At 36.7% G+C, this 20768-nt stretch overlaps 2 protein-coding genes across 6 annotated transcripts in view; one reads left to right on the top strand and one right to left on the bottom strand.

Annotated features, from left to right (window-relative positions):
- Positions 1–10376, top strand: part of LOC111336792 (gamma-tubulin complex component 4) — a 14408-nt gene extending 4032 nt beyond the window's left edge. Inside the window, exons 8-21 of one of the 4 annotated variants that reach the window (XM_088757423.1) lie at positions 979–1074; positions 2019–2088; positions 2193–2317; positions 2465–2515; positions 3682–3787; positions 3899–3933; positions 4710–4806; positions 5227–5326; positions 6886–7069; positions 7315–7449; positions 7749–7868; positions 8012–8128; positions 8762–9009; positions 9339–10376. In XM_088757423.1, coding sequence (XP_088613549.1) covers positions 979–1074; positions 2019–2088; positions 2193–2317; positions 2465–2515; positions 3682–3787; positions 3899–3933; positions 4710–4806; positions 5227–5326; positions 6886–7069; positions 7315–7449; positions 7749–7868; positions 8012–8065 — 1173 coding nt within the window. In that variant the 3' untranslated portion in view covers positions 8066–8128; positions 8762–9009; positions 9339–10376. Of the gene's footprint in view, positions 1–978; positions 1075–2018; positions 2089–2192; positions 2318–2464; positions 2516–3681; positions 3788–3898; positions 3934–4709; positions 4807–5226; positions 5327–6885; positions 7070–7314; positions 7450–7748; positions 7869–7967; positions 8129–8761; positions 9010–9338 lie in introns of all 4 variants that reach the window. The other 3 variants (XM_088757420.1, XM_088757422.1, XM_088757421.1) reach the window with 3 other exon arrangements.
- Positions 10104–20741, bottom strand: LOC111330985 (3-hydroxy-3-methylglutaryl-coenzyme A reductase 2). 2 transcript variants are annotated; one of them, XM_022936039.2, is made up of 22 exons: positions 20298–20741; positions 19219–19330; positions 18861–18948; positions 18333–18417; positions 17992–18097; positions 17477–17583; positions 17060–17170; positions 16456–16565; positions 16119–16143; positions 15559–16014; positions 15327–15442; positions 14917–14995; positions 14677–14835; positions 14424–14509; positions 14153–14224; positions 13747–13852; positions 13431–13601; positions 13062–13202; positions 12425–12507; positions 12155–12230; positions 11066–11220; positions 10104–10928 (listed from the first exon to the last, which is right to left on the bottom strand). In XM_022936039.2, the coding sequence occupies exons 1-22, from the start codon at positions 20466–20468 to the stop codon at positions 10868–10870; spliced, it is 2676 nt and encodes an 891-aa protein (XP_022791774.2). In that variant the 5' UTR covers positions 20469–20741; the 3' UTR covers positions 10104–10867. The 2 variants fall into 2 exon arrangements, with proteins under 2 accessions (XP_022791774.2, XP_088613545.1); XM_088757419.1 differs by lacking the exon at positions 20298–20741 and adding an exon at positions 19414–19666.
- Between the last annotated feature and the right edge of the window lie 27 nt (positions 20742–20768).

Below are 20768 nucleotides of genomic sequence, written 5' to 3' on the forward strand. Positions count from 1 at the left end.
TTGAGCTAACAAACCGACTGGGAGCAGGCCGTTAAGTTGCAACTTAACGGCTAATAAGCAAAAGTTTCCACACTTAGCTTTTCTGTTTTTTCAAGTGAAGATGAGGTTAGATTTTGGCACTCACAGAAAGTTGCGCAAGTACCAGTTGCCCGACATACCTGCGTGGCCCGTGCGACGAAATAACTTCACGGGATTGGCAAAGTTTCAGTCACAGCAAATTATGCAAAAAATCTAGAAAGATTTAAGCTTAAATCTCGTTTAACGTTTAAAGTGACATATCAATGACTGCAACCATCCTGTTGTATACAAACCTCGCAAACTTTAAAACATGTTCTCTAGTGATACCTGCGAAAGTATTCAGTATAATTTCCGGTAAGATTTTTGCAGACAATCTGATCGATTTCTCTTACATTGTGTGCTGAGACTGAAACTTTTCACCTTAAGCAAATCTCCGTCGCACGGTCCAAACAAACATAGCGAGCAACTGAGCTACTAGTATACGTCCGTGTTAAAACACACGAAAGGACTCTAAAGCACACTTCACTCTGATTGGGCAGAAAAACACAAAGATTTTCTGGCACCAATCAGATGGCAGAATGACTGCGACCGTTTGGAACTAGTCTTGTAAGACAATGTCCCCAGGGGCTATTCATGCCCGAACTTGAAATTGACCCACAGCCCCTGGGTCTCCGAGGATGATATGTAGGCTCCTTAAGAAAGAAAAATCAACACATTCCTGTGTCTCCACTGATTGCTTTTGGTTATTTTTTAATTGTATAGTCATATTTGCAAACCATCCCTTAAGGGTATGCCTGTTTTTACAAACCAAAGCAAGAAAATTTTCAGTGACAACTTGATCAGCATCTGTTGCAAGTACTCTGACACAGAATGGTTATTCCTGATTGATAAACTTTTTGATAAAAAATTAAAGGCTGGAATTATCTATCTATAATTTATTTCTGATTGCTTTCATGGCAGGAAGGTGACACTAAGAAACAGGCACCAGTGCAGTGGAAGTACAGAATAAATGCAGAAATGCTGCCATCTTATATCCCAACTAGAGTGGCTGATAAGGTGAGAAGTGATTTGGATATATCAACAAAGTTGAAGTGGTAAATTGGCCACCGTAACGATTACAAAAGCTGACGTTTTGAGTGTTAGCCCTTCGTCGGAGTGAATAGAGGAATTGTGGGTTGTGTGTGCTTTTAAAGGCAGAGAATGGAGCTATGTTATTGGTGAGAACATGGCAAGGAGAAAAACAAGAATAAATTAGTGGAATGAAAAGCGTTCGTTGATCCCTGTGGGATTTAGACTGCCGGTTTGAAAGATGAGCTTTTGTTCAAGAATTTTACAGCTTTCCGTGCTACCTAAGTGTAAGGAAAGACCACAGATTGCCATATGTTGCTTAGAATGATTAGGTAAATTAAAATGTCTAGCGACTGGTTTCTATGTGTCCTTGTCATTCCTTTCCTCGTCTCGAAGGTGTTCTCGGAATCGGTCACCTAGTGTTCTGCCTGTTTTGCCAATGTATATCTTTTTGCAATAAGTGCAAGTTATGCAATAGATTACATTGACGGAGGTGCACGTGAAGTGAGAAGTGATTGTCTATCTTTGTTTTTAGCTTGGATATATCAACAAAGTTGAAATGGTAAATTGGCCACCGTAATGATTACAAAAGCTGACGTTTCGAGCGTTAGCCCTTCGTCGTTTATTCATTCGCTCCGACGAAGGGCTAACGCTCGAAACGTCAGCTTTTGTAATCATTACGGTGGCCAATTTACCATTTCAACTTTGTTGATATATCCAAATTATTTCGTTACTCCCACCAACGCAGCCCCAAACAGTTTCTTTCGAAACTATCAGCCTTTATTCATTTGTTTTTAGCTTACTGTTGCAAAGAAGAGTCATTTGGAACATCGTCTTTCGTAATGACAGACTTTAATCAGTACTGACCAAATTCTTCACTTTTTTCAGATCTTTTTTAATGTGATTCATACTTTTGGTTTTACTATTTATAGGTTTTGTTTATTGGTGAATCTGTTGGAATTTTTAAAGGATCAAAGGGAACTAATAATTCTATTTACAGAAGTAGGTCATTCTTTATTTATATTTTTCAATAAATAATTTATAATTGTTATAGTTTGAATTTTTTATTTCACTGCTTAATTGATTGTTATATGGTTATTTCCTAGGTTCTATAATTCAGGACAAAGAAGAAGAATTCACAAGGTTGTTATACTCACTTCAACAAATGCCCAGGTTTAATTTGATGCTGTTTGAAAATGAGATCGACAAGATTAGGTTGTGTGTTGCCGAGGTAAGTTGAATTCTATTCCAGTCTTGCCAATGAACAAAGGCACAGCTTATTTTTTCTTAAAAGTACTACGCAAACAATTTTTTTAAATTTCAGTTATCATTAAATAGTAACATTAGAATTCTTACTGCTTTATTATGTCTCCTGCAGCATCTTTGGAAGTTGGTTGTTGAAGATGTGAATCTACTAAAACATTTGCAGGTAAATAAAGTTTGCATGAAAGCTTTTGTAGTGTTAAATTGCTGCAGATTTGCAAGAAGAAATTTCCTCAAAGTGTAATGCCGCAACAGTTTGGAATGGAACCCTAGGTCAAATGAGAAAAACTTCATACACAGGGGTCAAGTTGTATTCTCACTCCAAATTTCAATGAACATTTGTGCAAATCATTTTAATGTGTAAATCCTCTCTTTATATGCCAACAAAGGAGAAAATTCAAATTATGATGTCTCCCTCTATCTTTTTGTTTGTCCAGATATAAATATCAATAAATTTAAAATAATAAATGGACTGAAAATACAAGTATAGTCACTGTAATCTTTTCTGTCACATCCTATGTAATCCACTATTATGATGAATATATGAAGTTCATATATTTTCAACTGTGGTTATAGATACGTATGATGCACGATCCTCGCAATAGAGAGCGCTATTTATGCAATAGCCAAAATTAGACCTAAAAAAAAACCAGGCCTGTACAAGATTCGAACCACTGACCTCTGCGATACTAGTGCAGTGCTCTACCAATTGAGCTAACAAGCCAACTGGAAGCAGGCCATTAAAGTTGATTCGTAATAAACCTGTGATGATAAATCAGATACGATGAATATATGAAGTTCATATATTTTGAACTGCGGTTTTAGATACGTATGATGCACGATCCTCGCAGTAGAGAGCGCTATTTGTGCAATAGCAAAAATCAGACCTGAAAAAAATCAGGCCTGTACAGGATTCGAACCACTGACCTCTGCGATACTAGTGCAGCGCTCTACCAATTGAGCTAACAAGCCAACTGGGAGCAGACCGTTAAGTTGATTTGTAGTTGATTCGTAGTTGATTCGCAGAGGTCAGTGGTTTGAATCCCGTACAGGCCTGATATTTTTCAGGTCTGATTTTCACTATTGCATAAATAGCGCTCTCTACTGCGAGGATCGTGCAACATACGTAAACCACTATAATTGTGATGGAGCTTCCTAATAAAAGAATGTTAATCATCATCATGATGACAATAGCTGTCTGAGAACTGGTGATTTTTTTATATTTTGTTGACAGAGATATGTTCAGATCACAAATTTAAAATGTCTGATTTTTGCACTTTTCTGTGCAAGCAAAAAAAATGTTAAGCTCGGCACTTTTTGTCTTAATTGTAGATTTTGAAAGATTTTTTCTTGATGGGAAGAGGAGAGCTGTTCTCAGCATTTATAGAACATGCCAGAGGTTTACTTAAACTTCCTCCATCAGACAACACCTCTCATGGTAGGACACAACTCAAGATTTCTCTGATACCTCCACTAGATGTGATTGCCTCATTTTTTTCCAGAAAGGCAAAGTAACATTGTTTGATTTCTGCTTTGATCTTTGCTTCAGATGCCAACGCTGCATTTTTGCAAGTTCTTAACAAGGTGTGTTGCTTTAGAGTTAAGCATTACTAACTGAGAGAGAGAGAATTAAGGAGGTACAATAAGTGTTGTGTAGAACTCTGAAAACTACATTTTGTTGACCAATTGCTTAATAGGTAGATCTCTGTATAACAACAAGATACTTTCTTTCGTGCTCTTGAAAATAATTTTTGTCCTGTCCTAACGGCATGTACGAGAGGCGGTGGCCTTATGGTTAGTGCCCTCAACTCTGCATTGAGTGGTCTGGGTTTGATCCCTGGCCAGTGACATTGTGTTGTGTTCTTGGACAAAACACTTTACTCTCACAGTGCATCTTTTCACCCAGGTGTTCAAATGGGTACTAGCAAATTTAATGCTGGAGAGTAACCCTGCGATGGACTAGCCACTCATCCAGGGGGGAAGAAGAAATACTTCTAGTTGCTTCATGCTACAGAAACCAGAGTCAAGTGCCAGCTTGATGGGCCACTTGGCTCATAAACAGGCTTTACTTTTACCGTAATGGCATGCGACACCTTTTTGTAATTTTATATTTTATAAGAAATATGTCTTTTTTGAATTGATCCCTTTTTCTTTCTGTGTATGAGATTTTCAAGCTTCTTCCCATATGTCTTTGTATGCTCTGGATGTTTGCTCTATCTATTTATACCTGCCAAGGGGGGTTGGGCAAAACTTGTAGTGCGATGGACTCCCAATCACCAGGAGTTCTATTATTTAAGAAAAGTCATTTTTTGTGTATTGTTTACATTACATGAAATTCATTTAAAAAGGTCATTTTTCAGTTTCTTGCAGATGACGACGAGGCTGCTTCTATGTTCACTGTGGTAATTGATAAAGAAAATACTCAAATTGGGAAAAAGAAACAAACTGCTTCAACAGGTAGCCATATGTCTTACATTTAAGAGTTAAATATGGGTGTTTATGATGAGTTTAAAATTCATACCGTTTTGATGCTACTCATTTATTAAATAAATTGTCAGGATCAGTCTACATGTTGATCTTAGCACTGTGCAGGACACTGGTCAACTAATTATGAACTTAACATAGTATACGACCTGGCTTTAACGAGGTCTCATTCTGCTGCTCACTTGATAGAATAATCAACCATGAAATGAGTTTTTTCTTGCCCTTCCCACTTTTTCACTTATTATCCCTGCTCGTGCACTGAGTACTTGGAAAAGGCTCTAAAATGTGATAGTCTGAGGAGTAAATCCTCTTGAGGAGTCCAAATAAATTTGGTTCTCCCATACAAATATGAAAAAAGGTTTTCTGTATTGTTTCTCTGTTTGATTTTTGCAGATCAGGCAGGTGTGGTTATATCTGGTTGGGACTGTGTCAAACTACAGTATGATGTTCAGTGGCCATTACACATTCTGTTCCAACCTACTGTACTTGAAAAGTAAGTCTTATAACAAAAGGTACAAAAGGCATAATCATCATTGTAATTGTTGTATATTTGAATTTTTCAAAAATGGATGCATGGGTAGAGTTTTTTCAAGGTTGCCACTTGGTAACCTGAGATCACAAGATGGCCACCACAATTGTAAGTTTAGTCACCAGAAAACAAAACCTGGTTGGCAATCATTTATGGAATTCATGCAACATCTCAAGGCAGGAAAGAGGTCTAATTCATATTAGAAGAAAATGATAGAGCATCAATGGTATAACCGCAGTTCACACATAACCTCATAACCGCAGTTCACACATATGTTTCATATGTTTGTTGTTGTTTGATTTATCATCTACGGGTTTATATCGAATTAATTTGATGGCCTGCTCCCAGTTGGCTTGTTAGCTCAATTGGTAGAGCGCTGCACTAGTATCGCAGAGGTCAGTGGTTTGAATCCCGTACAGGCCTGAAATTTTTTTCAGGTCTGATTTTCACTATTGCTCAAATAGTGCTTTACTGCGAAGGATCGTTCTCATATACATCAATGGTATTTTAGGAAGATCTTCATAAAACGTAAGACCTTAAAACAGGGAGTTACGTACACATTACAATATGCCATGCTGAATGCAGGTTACCAAATTGGCAACTGAAGTTGCAGATTTAGTCTCGAAAATTATTAATTTATTAACTGGCCATGGAGACGAGCTTAGATTGCTGAATGGACATTAAATATGACAAGTGAATGTCACAAAAAGATAGTAGGAAGGTTTGTTTTCCTCAGTGGAAGATCCAGTGCCCTACCTATGGTATGGGTCGCACTTGGGCAAAGTTTTCGACTTTCCGGCAAAAAAAAACACAGAAAATTTGAAACCGCAACCGGAAAGCAAACTTTTGGTTTCAACTATCAGGGTTGCACTAGGTGAAAAATTGTCAGTGCTGACACTTTGATAAACCAGACACACGTTTATCGACGTGTTATGGGGAGAGAGCAGTGAGCTGAAAAAGGAAAACAAACGTTAAAAAAATGCATCTCGTTGAAGCATTGTTAATAAGGATCACGGTGATGCTTATTCTTCTTATTCAGTTAAATCACGAGCACTTTTTTGTCTTTCGTATGATCTATGAAAGATGGGTTAAGGCCTGTTTAACTGTTTTGACTGCCGCTATGATGAGAGCGAGAAATCTATGTTAGTGAAGATTACTTCGAGCGCCATAAAGCTGGTCAGTTCCGTGACCAGTCGAGTCGTTTGCTGTTTACTGACAAGCGATGACAGTTACCGCTGTGATAGCTACTGTTTAGCCCGAGTTTTTCGAAATCTGCCTGCCCCACCCAAGCACTATGGTGTCTTTGATGTTTTCACTGGTTTTCAAAGTTTTTGCGAACTGGAAAAGTTAGGGTCGCATTAGGCAATGTGCCTCAATGACAGATTTTTACACCAGTGACCACATTCACACCAAACTTTGCCAAGTGCGACCCATGCCTATGGGAAGAAGCTTTTGGTTAAGTAAAGACGAAACTGACCTCTCGTTCTGTTTGTGTGCGTGTGTTTGATTCTTTTTTGCTGCAGCTACAACAAGTTATTTAGATTTTTGTTAAAAGTGAAGAGAACTCAGTTGGATCTTCAACAAGTGTGGGCAGCATATATGGGCACCAAACACTTATCTACTGCACAGCTATCAAATATGACAAAGATCTGGCTTTCAAGGATGCATATGGCCTTCTTGGTTGATAACCTACAGTATTACCTGCAGGTAACTCACTTACAGCTAACGTACAGAAGGAAATTCTAAAATTGTGGCGTTCTTATGTTTAAGAATTCACACTGAAAAATCTATCAGTTGTTTGTTGAAGGCAATTAAACTGACTCAGAGAATTTTAAAAAGCTAGTTTGTTTGTATACTGACCGCCACCCTCCTTTAAACTGAAATTATTTATTAATAATGATTGGCTTCATTTCGTTATGGACCATGATGTTTTCTTGGTTGTGTTTATACAGGTGGATGTGCTAGAAGTGCAGTACAGTCAACTTGTGGAAAAAATCAAAAGCACGAGAGATTTTGAGTCCATCCGTTTGGCACATGATAATTTTCTTACAACATTGATGGCTCAGTCTTTTTTACTCATGAAACCGGTTAGTTATGAATCAAATATTAAGTGAAGGGGAATGAAGTTAATGGTTGTTGACATAGAAGCTTTCACTTGTTAAACAAGTTCTCTATGTCAGTACCTGAAGAAATACAGTACATGGAGAGCAGTATGGGGAATATGCATACGGATGCTAAATTGTGTGAACAGTACAGGCACAAAGAGATAGGATTACTTTGGAACAGAGCAATTCCAGCCAAAGATAAAATGTACCTATATATGCTTTTTTCTCAGATTTTAAAATTTTTTTCTTATCGTTATTGGTGCGCCCTTTTTGATTGACAGGTGTCACATTGTCTTGATGAGATATTGAACTTATGCCAATCCTTCAGTTCGCTCCTCCTTCAGACAGGCAGTAGTGGTCTCGCTAAGAGAGAACTGAGCCAGATTGACAACATCACTAAGGTATAGTAGCAGTGACAATATAGACAGTGTAAGCCGAACATTTTATGGGAAATTAATTTAAATACTTATCTCACTGGAAACTTTTTTTCTTCTCTCTAGACGTACGAGAGACAAACAGTTCTTTTTTTTCAAATCTTGTCCAGCGTTCGAAGTCATCAAGCAAGTCCTCACCTGGCTCAGTTGCTCCTGAGAATTGACTTCAATAAACATTTTTCATCATCGACGTTCTCGTCAACTTCATCAACAGCGGAAACAACCAGGTTAGACAAAGACCTTTGACTCACAATAGTTAACCAGTCGTAGTTACGTGTGATATCTCTATATATATGTATTATTAACCAAGCATGAGGTCAAGATGGCTGGATATTGACCGAGTTCAAATACAAAAAGATTTTGCTTTTAATTATTAAGATTTAAGAATGAATTGTTTACTTCGAGAGCTGGGAAACAAAGCCAACTGTGCTTGTAGCACAACAAACTCACGAGAGTGGTTTTTGTCTTCTTTGTTTTGACTATCTTCTGCCATTTTTTGCATTTCCATCACCTAAAAACTGTCAGAGAATTACGAACGTGGTTCCAATTCTATTTAGTATAGTGTCAGAGCTGAGCAGAGTTTCCAGCAATCTGATTGGTAGAGGGTTTCCTTATATGACACTATATAAACCGCTCCACACGGTTTATATAAAATGTTAAAATAAAATGTAAATAAAAGTTACTAAATTGTTATTATTTTAGAAAGTTCTCTGTTGTTCAGCTCTGAAATTATACTATTTTACAATTATTCACCTCAGGTTCGGTGAATATTGTTGAATAATCAAATTGTAGAATATTTATTTGACGGTATTCACCTTGCCTTTGGCGAATAATTGTTAAATATTTTTTTTTATGTGCAGGATCAATGTGGGCAATCCCGAGCGGGATGAGCCCATCATGCCAGCTTGGGTAGCCAATCAGAACACAGAATTTGCTTTGTCTCACCCACGGGCTCTATAAGCAATGTAATGATGCCATTTATAAACCCATGCAGCATACTTGGAATCAGCTTGATAACATGAATGAAGGCACGCTTTGCTTTGTTTGATTGCATCCTCATTGGCCAGGAGTTGGAGAAGTAATGCTAAACAGAGCAGAAAATTGGCGGGTCCGTGATTGTTTTTATCTCAAAAATTCACTCTTGCTTGTTTATTTTAAATTGCACTCAAATTGTTAGTCTTCTTCGGAATTTTGGGTTCAATTTCACTCATTTCTTCGCTTTAATTAATGTGAAAGTTTCCTTTGAGGGTAATGAATATAATTTGCTGTCAGTTGTTCATCATAGTTAGGGATATTTAGAAAGAAACCAGTACTGCACTGTAAAATATGGGAATGAAAATCCTAGATCGAAACACAGGAAACTTAACAAATTTGGAGAAATTGATAGGGATTATTAAGATCGTCAGAGAGCCAACTTTTTTATGGTTTTGTCTTCAGCATATCAGAAACCTCTGGCTGAGTTTGATTGTTTGGAAATCAAGAACTTCTATGAATGAAGTTAACTTCTACATGGTTCAAGAGAGCAATATCTCTTCTAACAGCAACTTATGGCAACAGTTCATTATGAAGAACGCCTTAATGGACCATGGTTACCATAATCTGAAGAAAAAAACGTACTTCTTCTGGATACGGGTTTTTTTCTTGGGCTATACCAGGCTAAAAATGATGTACATAGGGAAAAAAAAATGATAAAATGAGAGGCAAAATGTCTTTTCTAAGATGTGCTAAAACAATAAAGTTATTGTAGGTTTTCCAAGCAATAAACGTCATGGGCAAGTCATTGGTATAATTACAGTACTCCAAAAGATAACTGTTTGTGCACCAGTCCTCATGTGTCAGAGTACACTCAGGAGGACAAATGTAACACCTTCACCCATTGCCACAGGGTCCTCACCATCCACGATTTAGAATAAATGAGCAGTCAACAACCTTGCGTGCCGAAAATTTGGAACGTGGGAGGAGGGGGGGAGGAAGAGAGGTACTTTTCAGTACCATGGATCCTTGATGGTAACACCATTCCTACCTCTTATCTGAAACCTAAGTTTGAAATTGGCTAGTGCCCTGGCTGTTGCACGTGTTTTTGCGTCCCCATCACACTACTTTGTTCGTTTGTGATACGCTTCTCCTTAAATCTCAAACACATAAAACTTTTTGGACTTCTGCTAAAATAAACAACAAAACTAAAAGACAACTTTCTACAAATGAGGTATTAACAGAGCATTGCTTTCTTTTGATAACCTTTGGAAATAAAATCCTGATTACTAATCTTTAAAATACAGTTTTCAATAAATAAATATTTCATGACACGTAAATTCAAAAATCTGATTTTCAATTTTGTCTAGATTTTAAATTGATTCTTGCCTAATGTATTTTTTATTATTTCAAACTCTTCATCTCATGAAGTAATAAAAAAATATTGTGATCTAATTATTTAACTTTGAATCTCGAGGGAATTCAGTTAACATGTTAACACGTTAACAAGTACGAAAATTGAAAGAGTATTGTATTCAGTCACTGCTCCTTGTGGCTTCCCAATCTGTCTCCATGGCCTCTGTGTTACCAATTTGAAAGTAGTACTAATTGTACTGAGGGACCAATCAACAAGGCCATATTGAGCAATGCAAAACAAGGACTAGTGCCCCTATTAATCCACCCTTGTGTAGTAGTTAGTGTGCTTGCTATGCAAGCTGTGAATTGCAGGTGGTTCAGTGGCACTTGAAAAACTATTCAAATATCTTGGTCCGTTAAATTCAATCCTCGTGTTGGGAGAGATGATATTTCATTGGAAGAGGTAGACCTCTGTAATTGAATGTGAATTTGATGGTGGTAGAATTTTCAGACCACAGACTGGTGAGTCTTGTCATATACATGTAAATGTTTCATGACGACTGTTGGCAAGAAGTAGTGTTTGCTCACTGATGTTTTGTTTCACTTAAACACCCTTGTTTTGTGATAGTTGAAGTCTCTTACAACACTGCACAATTCTTGCTCCCATCTACTCCATCTACAAAGAGATTTACTGTTGATCTAATAAAATGAAAACAAAAAAATATTAAAGTAACAAAAGAAGGGAAATCGATAAAACTTAACATGTAAATTTCGTTGTTACATGGCAATAACTCGAAACCATTGAAATAAACATGAAAAGTTGTTTTTAAAGTTACCTGTTTAGAGTTAAGTGACTTCTAACCAGATCACCAGTAGCAAGAGCTGATAGTAAAGACAACTCTCCAGCAAGAACAGTGCCACATATTATTTGTGCTAATTTTGTTGAATTCTTTCCTGGCTCAGATTTGTTTGGCCCACGAACACCAAGAATCTGAAAAGGGAAAGGTGCAACACTGCAGGAGACTGTACTATCTTAAGAAATCAAACCCCAAAAAGGCATACAAATCATGGTGAGGAAAATAAAATGGTGCCCCTAGTCAATTTGTGCCTCTTATAAGGTTTTCCATGATGTTATCAATCATATCATGATCATGACAGTCAGAATCATAAGAAAATATTATTGGTTTTTGGACAACTAAGAACAAGGAAGTGAGTTATTGACAGCGAAAATTTTGTTTTGTGAACCCCTTTACACTTAAATAACGAATTACAGGAAATCCTTTGTTGTAAGTACCTTTGATGGCACATAAGGACAAGTACTTTCACCTATTGACGTCCAGTGCGCCCGTAAGCGCCCATGCGAACCCACACCCTTTCTACGCCTTGTGACGTCATCACTGTTAACCCTGGAGCATGACTTTGAGCACGTACTTGAAAATATCTTACAAACGATACCAGAATGAGTGCAATCGAGTGAAGGCGATTGGAGAAATAGCCAAAAAACCATGTAAACTTTGACCTGAAAATCTGCATGAAAATCTTATTCCATTACCCACCTACCTTTCTGAGCATGTGGTTTGAAAATAATGAGTAGTTTCCTAAAATATCTCTACATCAAAATGAAGCCTACCAAATTTCCAGCAAGTGAGGAGAAACTTCGGGCAAGGAAAGGGGGAAAAAGGGCAGGAGAAAGAGAGAAAAGTAAAAGTCTCCAAATTTTGCTTTCTGCGTGTGCCTGAGATTTTCAGGCCACCATTTTGCATTTGGATCAAAGGCCGTCGAGCGTACAAACTGTCTATGGGTTTGTGGTAAGTTTGAGCTTTTACAACAACAACAGTGACCCGAAATCTGCTCGACTAGCTTCAAAACACAGTTTTTCACAAAAGCTGCAGCTATTATTGGGTTAATCATAAAAAGAATATTACCTTAAGACAAGCAGACTGGGGGCCCAACACAGTACCTCCTCCTACTGTTCCAACCTCAAGTGATGGCATAGTACAGCTGATCATAGATTGAAACAAAAGAATAGAAATTAGAAAGAAAGAGGAGGTATGCAAGTCACCTATAACTTGATTGTTGGTACAAATTAGTTCACAAGTGTCACAATTATCTTGAGGAATGGCTAATTTGTCTGCGGATTCAAGTCTCCCTTCTCAACCCCCCACTCACTAAAAGAAAGCATCAGAACTTATTACCTAACGTAAAGGTCTTCTTTAGTTGGTCCACATGCCTCAAACAGAGTGATACAGTTGCTGCTTGAAACACACTGTGCAGGGTCCTAACAAAAGGAAGATGTAATCTTAAATCACTTTCTTATGCACTTTCAATCTGCTTCCTGAGAAATCAATCTGCGTTAGTTTGTAGGCATGATATTAAATAAAACAGCTTGAGAACAAACTTGCTTATTAAATGTCGATTGAGTTCTTAATATTTAAATTTGTGTTAAGAAAGTGGATTAAAATCACACAAACTAATACTCAGTGTGAACAATTCATTTTTAACATTCAATAAGTTTTCATTCCACTGAAAAATGCATTTTAAACTTATTTTTTTTCTTTTCTACTTAAACAAATGGTCAGCTGTACTGTTCAAATTAACCACTTTAGAATATCAGGAAATCTGTGAAGTGAGGAAAAAAGTAAGTACAGCAACAAGGCATTATAATCAGAAGGGGGGGGGGGGGTGACTATATATCTTTGACACCAGCTTAAACAGAGTCAGCCCAAGGGTTAAAGGTAGCAAATGAAATCAACAGCAATGTTGTAGTTGCCTTCTTATTTGTACCCAACTTGGAGAAAAGTAAATTGATGTATTTTGGCTACAGAACATTACCTGGCCTGTAGCTATAAATATTGCTGTTACTATGTTAGCAGCATGAGCATTGAATCCTCCAATGGCCCCAGCCATAGCAGAACCAACAAGATTTTTATTGATGTTAAGTTCTGAGAGGGCGGAGACTGTTGTTTTCAAAACCTGGAAGCAAGAAAAATAGAATCAATACATTATACTTTGCACAAAATGCAAGCACTCGTATTCATCTCAAAAGTTCTCCTGATGGTGAATGGAGAATTTATAACTATAATCAACTGGTCAAATGGTGCAGACTACTTAAAGATGTTCCGGCACTAATTTTGAAATTTCCAATCAAATTTCAATAGCATACCATTTACAGCAGTGAGAAAGTGAGTGAAACATACATACCTTCTGAACAACATGCCCTGGGATAATAGCCTCACATACAACAGACTTCCCTCTGCCTTCAATCCAGTTTATAGCTGTTGCTTTTTTGTCTGTGCAAACATTTCCACTCAAACTCAGCACTTCAAGAGTAGGAAAGTGTCCCTGTAAGCAGGTGAGGGCTTTTTCTGTTCCCTGTCACAACAAAATAAAAAAAAAATTAATAAAACACCAAATTGAATATGTCTTTTATTCTGTATGCTTGTTTACTAAATTATGAAATTAAATGGATACAAGTGGTTACTAGTAACATATAAATATAATTCAAGATTTCTATTACCTTTGATACCATGTTCATCCCCATTGCATCTCCAGTTGATGCAACAAATCTAATGAATAACAAGCGCCCTGCGATTATACCTCTTACTGACTGCAATCTGGCAAATCTGCAAGTTATATCCATCTATTAGAATGTTCTGTCCAAAGGAATAAATTGAACTATTCAACAAATTTATACTAATCATTAATTTCAATTCAGATCCATTTATGGGAGTCATACATTGTTGTTACCTTCCCCTAGAAAACAGATCAGTTTGGGAAGCCTATGCTTTTTTGGGGGGGAGCCTATATCCCTACCCTAACCCTTTCTCTAGACAGGTCTTTGTTTGATTGTATGACACCAAAGAGACCTGGATCAATCTAATATGAAAAATTCTAACTCTTGAAATTTGAAATTCTGCACCTACCTGCTTGTGCTGTCAAACTCTTTCTTGATTTCCATAAAATTTTTCTCTTCCTCTAACCACTGCTTAGCATTACTGCAATTCAATGTTAAATGAAAAAGTGAATATCATTTGTTTTCTTTTGTGCACAGTCCTTGGAAGTTTAGTTTTACAATTTTTATCTTCACTTATTTAGGACAAGACTAGCATCTGACTTGGAAGTATTTGATATTGAGAAGTAAAGAAACATGATCCAGTATTGATTACTGGTAGTTGAACATGTAACGGAATTTACCTGGCAAGAACTGCTGAAGGAAATCTTACTACAGGTCCCCTTGTCATGCCATCGCTAAACACAGAACTGCGAACACCACCACTCAGCTGAGAAACAAACCACTTTAATCAGAAATGACACCTCATTGTAACCGTAATTGTTTGTGAAATACTGTTTTTTTAAAACAGGTACTGAGGATTTTAACTTGACTCTGAAATAGTGTGGTTCAACATGTAGACGCTACAAAAGGAAAGTTACTAAACTGGAAAATTACCAGGAGAGCTCGACAACCACGATTAGTGCTTGCTACCAGACACCCTTCTGTAGTTGCCATGGGTACATGATAGTTCTCCCCATCTAGCAAAAGAGGGCCAGCAACACCTACAGGAACAGGCATGTAACCAATCACATTTTCACAACAAGCTCCCACTACCTGAAATAAAAAAAAGGACAGCTGTCAGTTTGATATCAAGGGTAAATTCTCTGAGTATGAACAGCAGATAATACCACTTACATCAGAGTAGTTGTAATGGTCACAGGGTAGATCAAACAAATCTGTATCAGATGAGAGTTTCTTTGACACCACACTGCGCCTGCAAAATGGTTCAATATAAGTAATGTCTCATGAGCACAGTATTGTTGCTAGCCTTCTCATTAAATCATCTAGAAAACAGGGTGGAGATTTTGAGAAATCCCATTTTCAGTGGCATGTGAGCAATCTTCTACAAAGTAGTTTTATTGTAATGCTTGGATCACAGACTGAAGTAAAATTAAGTTCTTGAGCATATTCGACAGCACATACGTGTCAGCTTGAGAAGATTGGAGACACTCAATTATTCTGACTGGAATTACATGACTGGCCTCAGTCATGCAATTCAAAACCCACTTCCTTGTATTTTACATTCAACAGAAGTCACTTTGTACCTGATTCTCACTGCCCTTGCTGGATCTTTCAGAACCTTTTCTAGCTGATGACCAGGAATGGTTTTACACTCTACTAACATCTGGACTTCCTTGTCGTTCAAGCTTAACACTCCATCCTGTTAAGAAAAATGTACCAACTTGAAGAAAACATCAATTTTACATGGTTCACACTTTGATTGATAACTGAAAGTCATTTTTAACTCAAGTTTTAGACAAAGAAAAGTTAACCTACTGGTTGTTTTAGCATCAGCTTGCATTCTTCCAAACTGCGTTCTTTGTATTCCCCTATTGGAGGACTACTGTCCAACCTGGCAAGCGCTAGAGGATGCTTAATGTCATCACTTGAATAGCACTCACTACAGTGACCTTCACTAACTGTTCTTCTTCTATCATGGACCTTCAATTTTGTTATAGAACTAAGTTTCTGGGATCGTTCTTGATTTTCTTCCTTGATGGCCTCTTTTCTAGATAAGCATACAGGCTCAGATCTTGTTTCAGCAGTCTTTTCAGAAGCTAAGCTTTCTTCACTTGATTTATCGGATTCTTGTTCACCCCCTTGAATGTCTGTGACTGTGGTGTTAGATGCCCGAGCTTCTACGTGTGTCTGCTCCACATGCTCATGCATTCTGTCTTCATTATACAAAAAGAACCTGATTGCTAAGCTGACCCCAAACACTAACACAACAATCTGAAAAAGATTAACAAGAATTGATTAAATTCCAAGCAAATCCACCAGAAAATAAAGATCAAAGGTGGAGTATTATTACTAGTTGGTCAGGTTTCTTTCATCACCTGTTCAGTATTTCCAGCTAAGAACCTGTGAAGAAGTAAGAAAATTATTGTAAGATAAATTTCAACAACAGCACATACTATAATTTTCTTTATATTTTTTCATTAGTTCAATGTCACTGGGTCCGTTTGTTAAAATATTATATAGATAGAGCCATTGTAGACTCCCTTTAAGTTCCTCAATTTGATCATGCATGTTTGACTGAAGAGGAGTTCAGTTCCTTGCCTTCTTATTTAATTCTTAGTCAGGACTGTATAATTGTGACATCCAAACCTGTTTTTCAGGGTCATCTGTCTCAACCTTGAAAATAATTATAACTTTCACATGACACCCAAATACCTTTTAAACCAGTCTTCTTCAAGTGGAGTATTCCTGAAGGAATTTTCACTGTTATCACCACTTCTAACCATAACCCAACGGTGCAGATGAACAAACATTAAACCTGTGGACTACAATGATAACAGCCACAAAATTAGGTAATATTTTATGATAATCCAATACATAATTACATACATTTTACAGCTCACAAATGACTGATACGAGAAGAACCCTTACAAGTTGGTACTAAACAATTAAACCTAAAACCTAGGTTTTAGGCTTCCAGGGTTGGGTAAGGTCTTTGAACCTTGTAGGGGATGCTATATCCTTTTGTTGTAACACCTGTATATATATTCTATATGTACAAATCTTGAAATAAGTAAATACTAAATAAATAAATAATGCAAGTTCCAAGAAATAATAACGTATAACCTCCTACCAAGGTTATTAAAAGAGATAACTACAGTGTACTACTTAATAAATCAATCTTTGTACCATCATTATATAAACAGAGTTCATTCAGGAGGTGGTATGGAATTCCTGGTGGGTAGTTCCATATTTGAGAAATTCTCAGCTAAGTATCAGTACTATAATGTAATGAAAAAGAAACATCACTTGGCCATACCATAATAAGTTTAATCTGCTGCACAACAGGGTTTGGCTCAAGTTCCTCTTCTGTGGTATCTGAAGATTCCAACTGCCACCTTGGTCTGCTGTTTCCTCTTCCTGTGCATAACTATAAAATACATATAACAGGCTTCCACTATAACTTAACACATTTTTTACTTTTCCTTAAGGTGCAAATTACTAGTTTCTTCTGACACATTATAAAAAATATTCAAGTATGGTAACAACTTGAAACTGAGGGAAAAGGTATAGGTGGTAAATTTTACGGAAAATCATTGCTGTGTGCCTGCTTTTGTCGAGACAATAGAAAGTTTGAGAATTCACCTCAGTTTCAAGCAAGTCCAAACAAAATTAATCTCTCTGGGACTTTAAATTACAGACAGTTAAAACTACAAAAAGCTTCCTGTATTCATACCTCAAGGAACAATGACAGGCAGGCAGGAAAGAAGGTCATAAATAACACATAATGGGTGATAAGAGATAAACATCCAAACTGACAAATAGTCTCCAACTCTGTGACACCTGCAATAAAATACAACAGATTTGTAATTTAACATGCCAAGATAAAAGTGTAAATTCAATACACTTCAATTTATGTAGAAGAAAAGTGAGAAGGTTAGGTTGACTTGTGGCTAGTAAGATAAACTCTCCCAGGAAATGTTTTGGTTTAAATCCCAGCATGTTCTTAGAAAATGCAGTTTTCTCTTAGAGGAGTTCATATGTGTAGCAAGGAACTGTTTAGGGAATTTCACGCAAGACTGGGTATGCTGTAACAGACAGGGGTCCTATCCAAAAGTCCTGATCACTTCATGCAACAGAATCTAGGATAGACTTTGGCAGTCTGAGTCACCAAAAAAAAGCTTGGTTTTTTTTTGTTCTCTACAAAGGAAATTAAAGTATATTTAACTTAGGACTGTACACTGCACAAACCTGATAGAGTTCCTATACCAATTACCAAAGTACCAACTAGTGTATTGAGTGTCACAGTTGGACCAAGGTAGCAAATACTTTCAGCAATCCTGCCAGGAACTGCACTCTAAAAAGTAATGTGGAATTTCAGTTGTTATCTAAAAAACACTGAAAATAAAACACTGTTAATAAAACAAATCAACTTTGATGACCCAACAGTCCAGATAATGGAGAGTTTGGATAATCAAAAATATGAATATAAATGTTGGTAGGTTAAGTCACAGGACTAGAGAAGCAAGTTCAAATAATAAAAAAAATCTGGATAACTGTGGTCCAGATAATCGAGGTTTGATGATACTTACATAAGTTGAAGACTGAAGAGTGTGCTTCACTAAGGAACTAGCTGTATTGAAGTCACTAAGAAGAAAGAAATATGGAAGAGCCTCCCTGCAAAAGTTAACAGTCTGAGATTACTAGAAGCTCTTGACTGTTGAACAAATTCTCCTTGTCAGCACTATAGGAAATGTATGGAACTGTGTTGAGACTATGCATACTGATGATAGGGTGTCAGGGGTTAATAATAACTCAATGACTCCTGCGAAAGTGAAAGTCAAAAATCAGTATCACAGAAACAAAGAGCATGTGATTTGAGCTTAACCCACTGGTAGGAAACAAATACATGAAGTTATCATAGTCAGGCATTAGGCTAAACACACTCTTCTATTTCTGGCATAATCATATCTTTGATAACTAATTACAACATACAGTTTGCAAACTTGACAGGAAAGTATTAGCTTACAAGATAAGGCCTGTATTTTATTGTATTGTATTGTATTGGCCTTAAACTTAAAATTTCATAGAATGTTTGTGAATCATGTCTAAAACCTCACCTTACAACCCAAAAATCTCTGCCATATAAATTAGCCACAATGGAACTGAAGACTAGACAGGAAAAGACTGCAAACATGGATACAAATCCTGAAAATTGAATAGAGAAAATGGCTCAAGAAATTTTATTGAGGATAAATTTAGTTGTAGATGGAAAACATTTCTTGAAATTAAACAATTATTGAGCAGCTACGTTCAACACAGCTGTTATAAAGAACAAAGCATTTAAAAAATAACTCAACACCACTGTGAAGATTGAGCCTGCTACAAGATGTCTACTTTTCTATCGCTTTGACTGTTAGACTCAGAAAATTGCTTTAAAATCAAAATTGTATCTACTTGTATGGATGACTATCTTACCTAAGATGTATGAAGATCCTTGATGAATAAGCTTTTTACACTGAAGATAAATGCACACAAGAGCAAAGAAATAACTTGTGGGGCCCACATGTAGGCCAGCTGGTAAAGATATCTAAAATTAAAACAAAAGGGCAAATATCAGTGAATAAAGCCTAAAATTCTTGCCAAATTCTTCACATTTAACGATATATTTACTCAAACAATTGAAACTGTCTGGATTTCTGTGAAGACTACACAAACAAATATGCAACAATGTTGTATGGGATTTTCCATTTGATTCCATTTGATCATGTGAAAATGGAATTTCTCTCGAAGGTGCACACTCTTCTCTTAGTTGAAACCAAATTAGGACAACTCTGATATAATTATATCAGATTTGCCTCAACTTGTAAAAAAAACATTATAAAAGGTACGATCAGAGTGGAAAGTTCAAATAATATGTTCACACCTATAATAATTCCGATGACTAACAATTTACCAAACTCTAAATAACTTTTTTTTTATATTGACCAAATACAACTTCTTTGTGATATGCCCTAGACTACCTTCTGTGGTAAAATCATGGAAAGCAATTTGGATTAAACTATTCAGGACGAAAATGTTTATTTACAGCAATTATCTAAAACAATTGCTTTCTTGTAAGTTCTTGATATTCAAACAAAGCTTAGAGAGGGTTTCTTACACCGCTTCCCATTCAAGTTGTTAATTTCCGCTAAACTGAAATATGTACACCGCAAATGAGATTAGGTTATGGCCATAAATTCACACTATTCAAACCATTTCCTTGAATGACTTTCGTATGATTTCTTTGCTCATTAAGCAGCACGCAATTGAATTAGTATCGTGGACGAACTTTCATGAAATCAAAAGGCATAAACCATAACCTGACATTCGGTGTAAACACTTGTCGATATCTAAGCTATGCATTTAGTCACGACATGATCCGTACCAAAACATCCTTTCAAAGTGGAAGTTTGCTAAATTTGATCAGACTTATTTGCTACAAAGAAGATATACGTAGCGGTCTAAAACTGTACCCAGTAATTTAAATTTCGATAAGTCTGGAAAAGTCTACTGACCTCCTCGCCGGAACCTTTGGTCAGGTCTTTAGAAGAATGTGTTGCATCGTATATATTCAAACTTAACAAACAAACAGTTCCAGTGATACAGACCAACAGAACTTCAACAGGATGATGAGAACACTGTCTACCATGGTAGTAAAACAGGTTTGAAACACCACTTTGCGACATGAAGAATTTTTTTAACCGAAAACTTGAAACACTTGAAGTTTACTCCCTGCCTTCCAGCATGTTATGTCAAAAACGTGGCCGGTTACCAAGCCGATATGACGCAACTCAGGGGGGTAAATCCCTTGTTATTTTAGCATCAAGTTAGCTTAAGACAAAAAAATATGCCTGGATCGGATTAATTTTGCCACAAAACGCGGAAAATTTTCTGATATTCGTATTATTCATCTGAAAATAGACAAAAGCAAACGATTGTTGATTTTCATGAAAATGAGACAACCGCAAAGCCAGAAGAGTCATGTG

This window comes from Stylophora pistillata, chromosome 4 (assembly GCF_964205215.1).
Source record: "Stylophora pistillata chromosome 4, jaStyPist1.2, whole genome shotgun sequence".
Lineage (NCBI taxonomy): Eukaryota > Metazoa > Cnidaria > Anthozoa > Scleractinia > Pocilloporidae > Stylophora > Stylophora pistillata.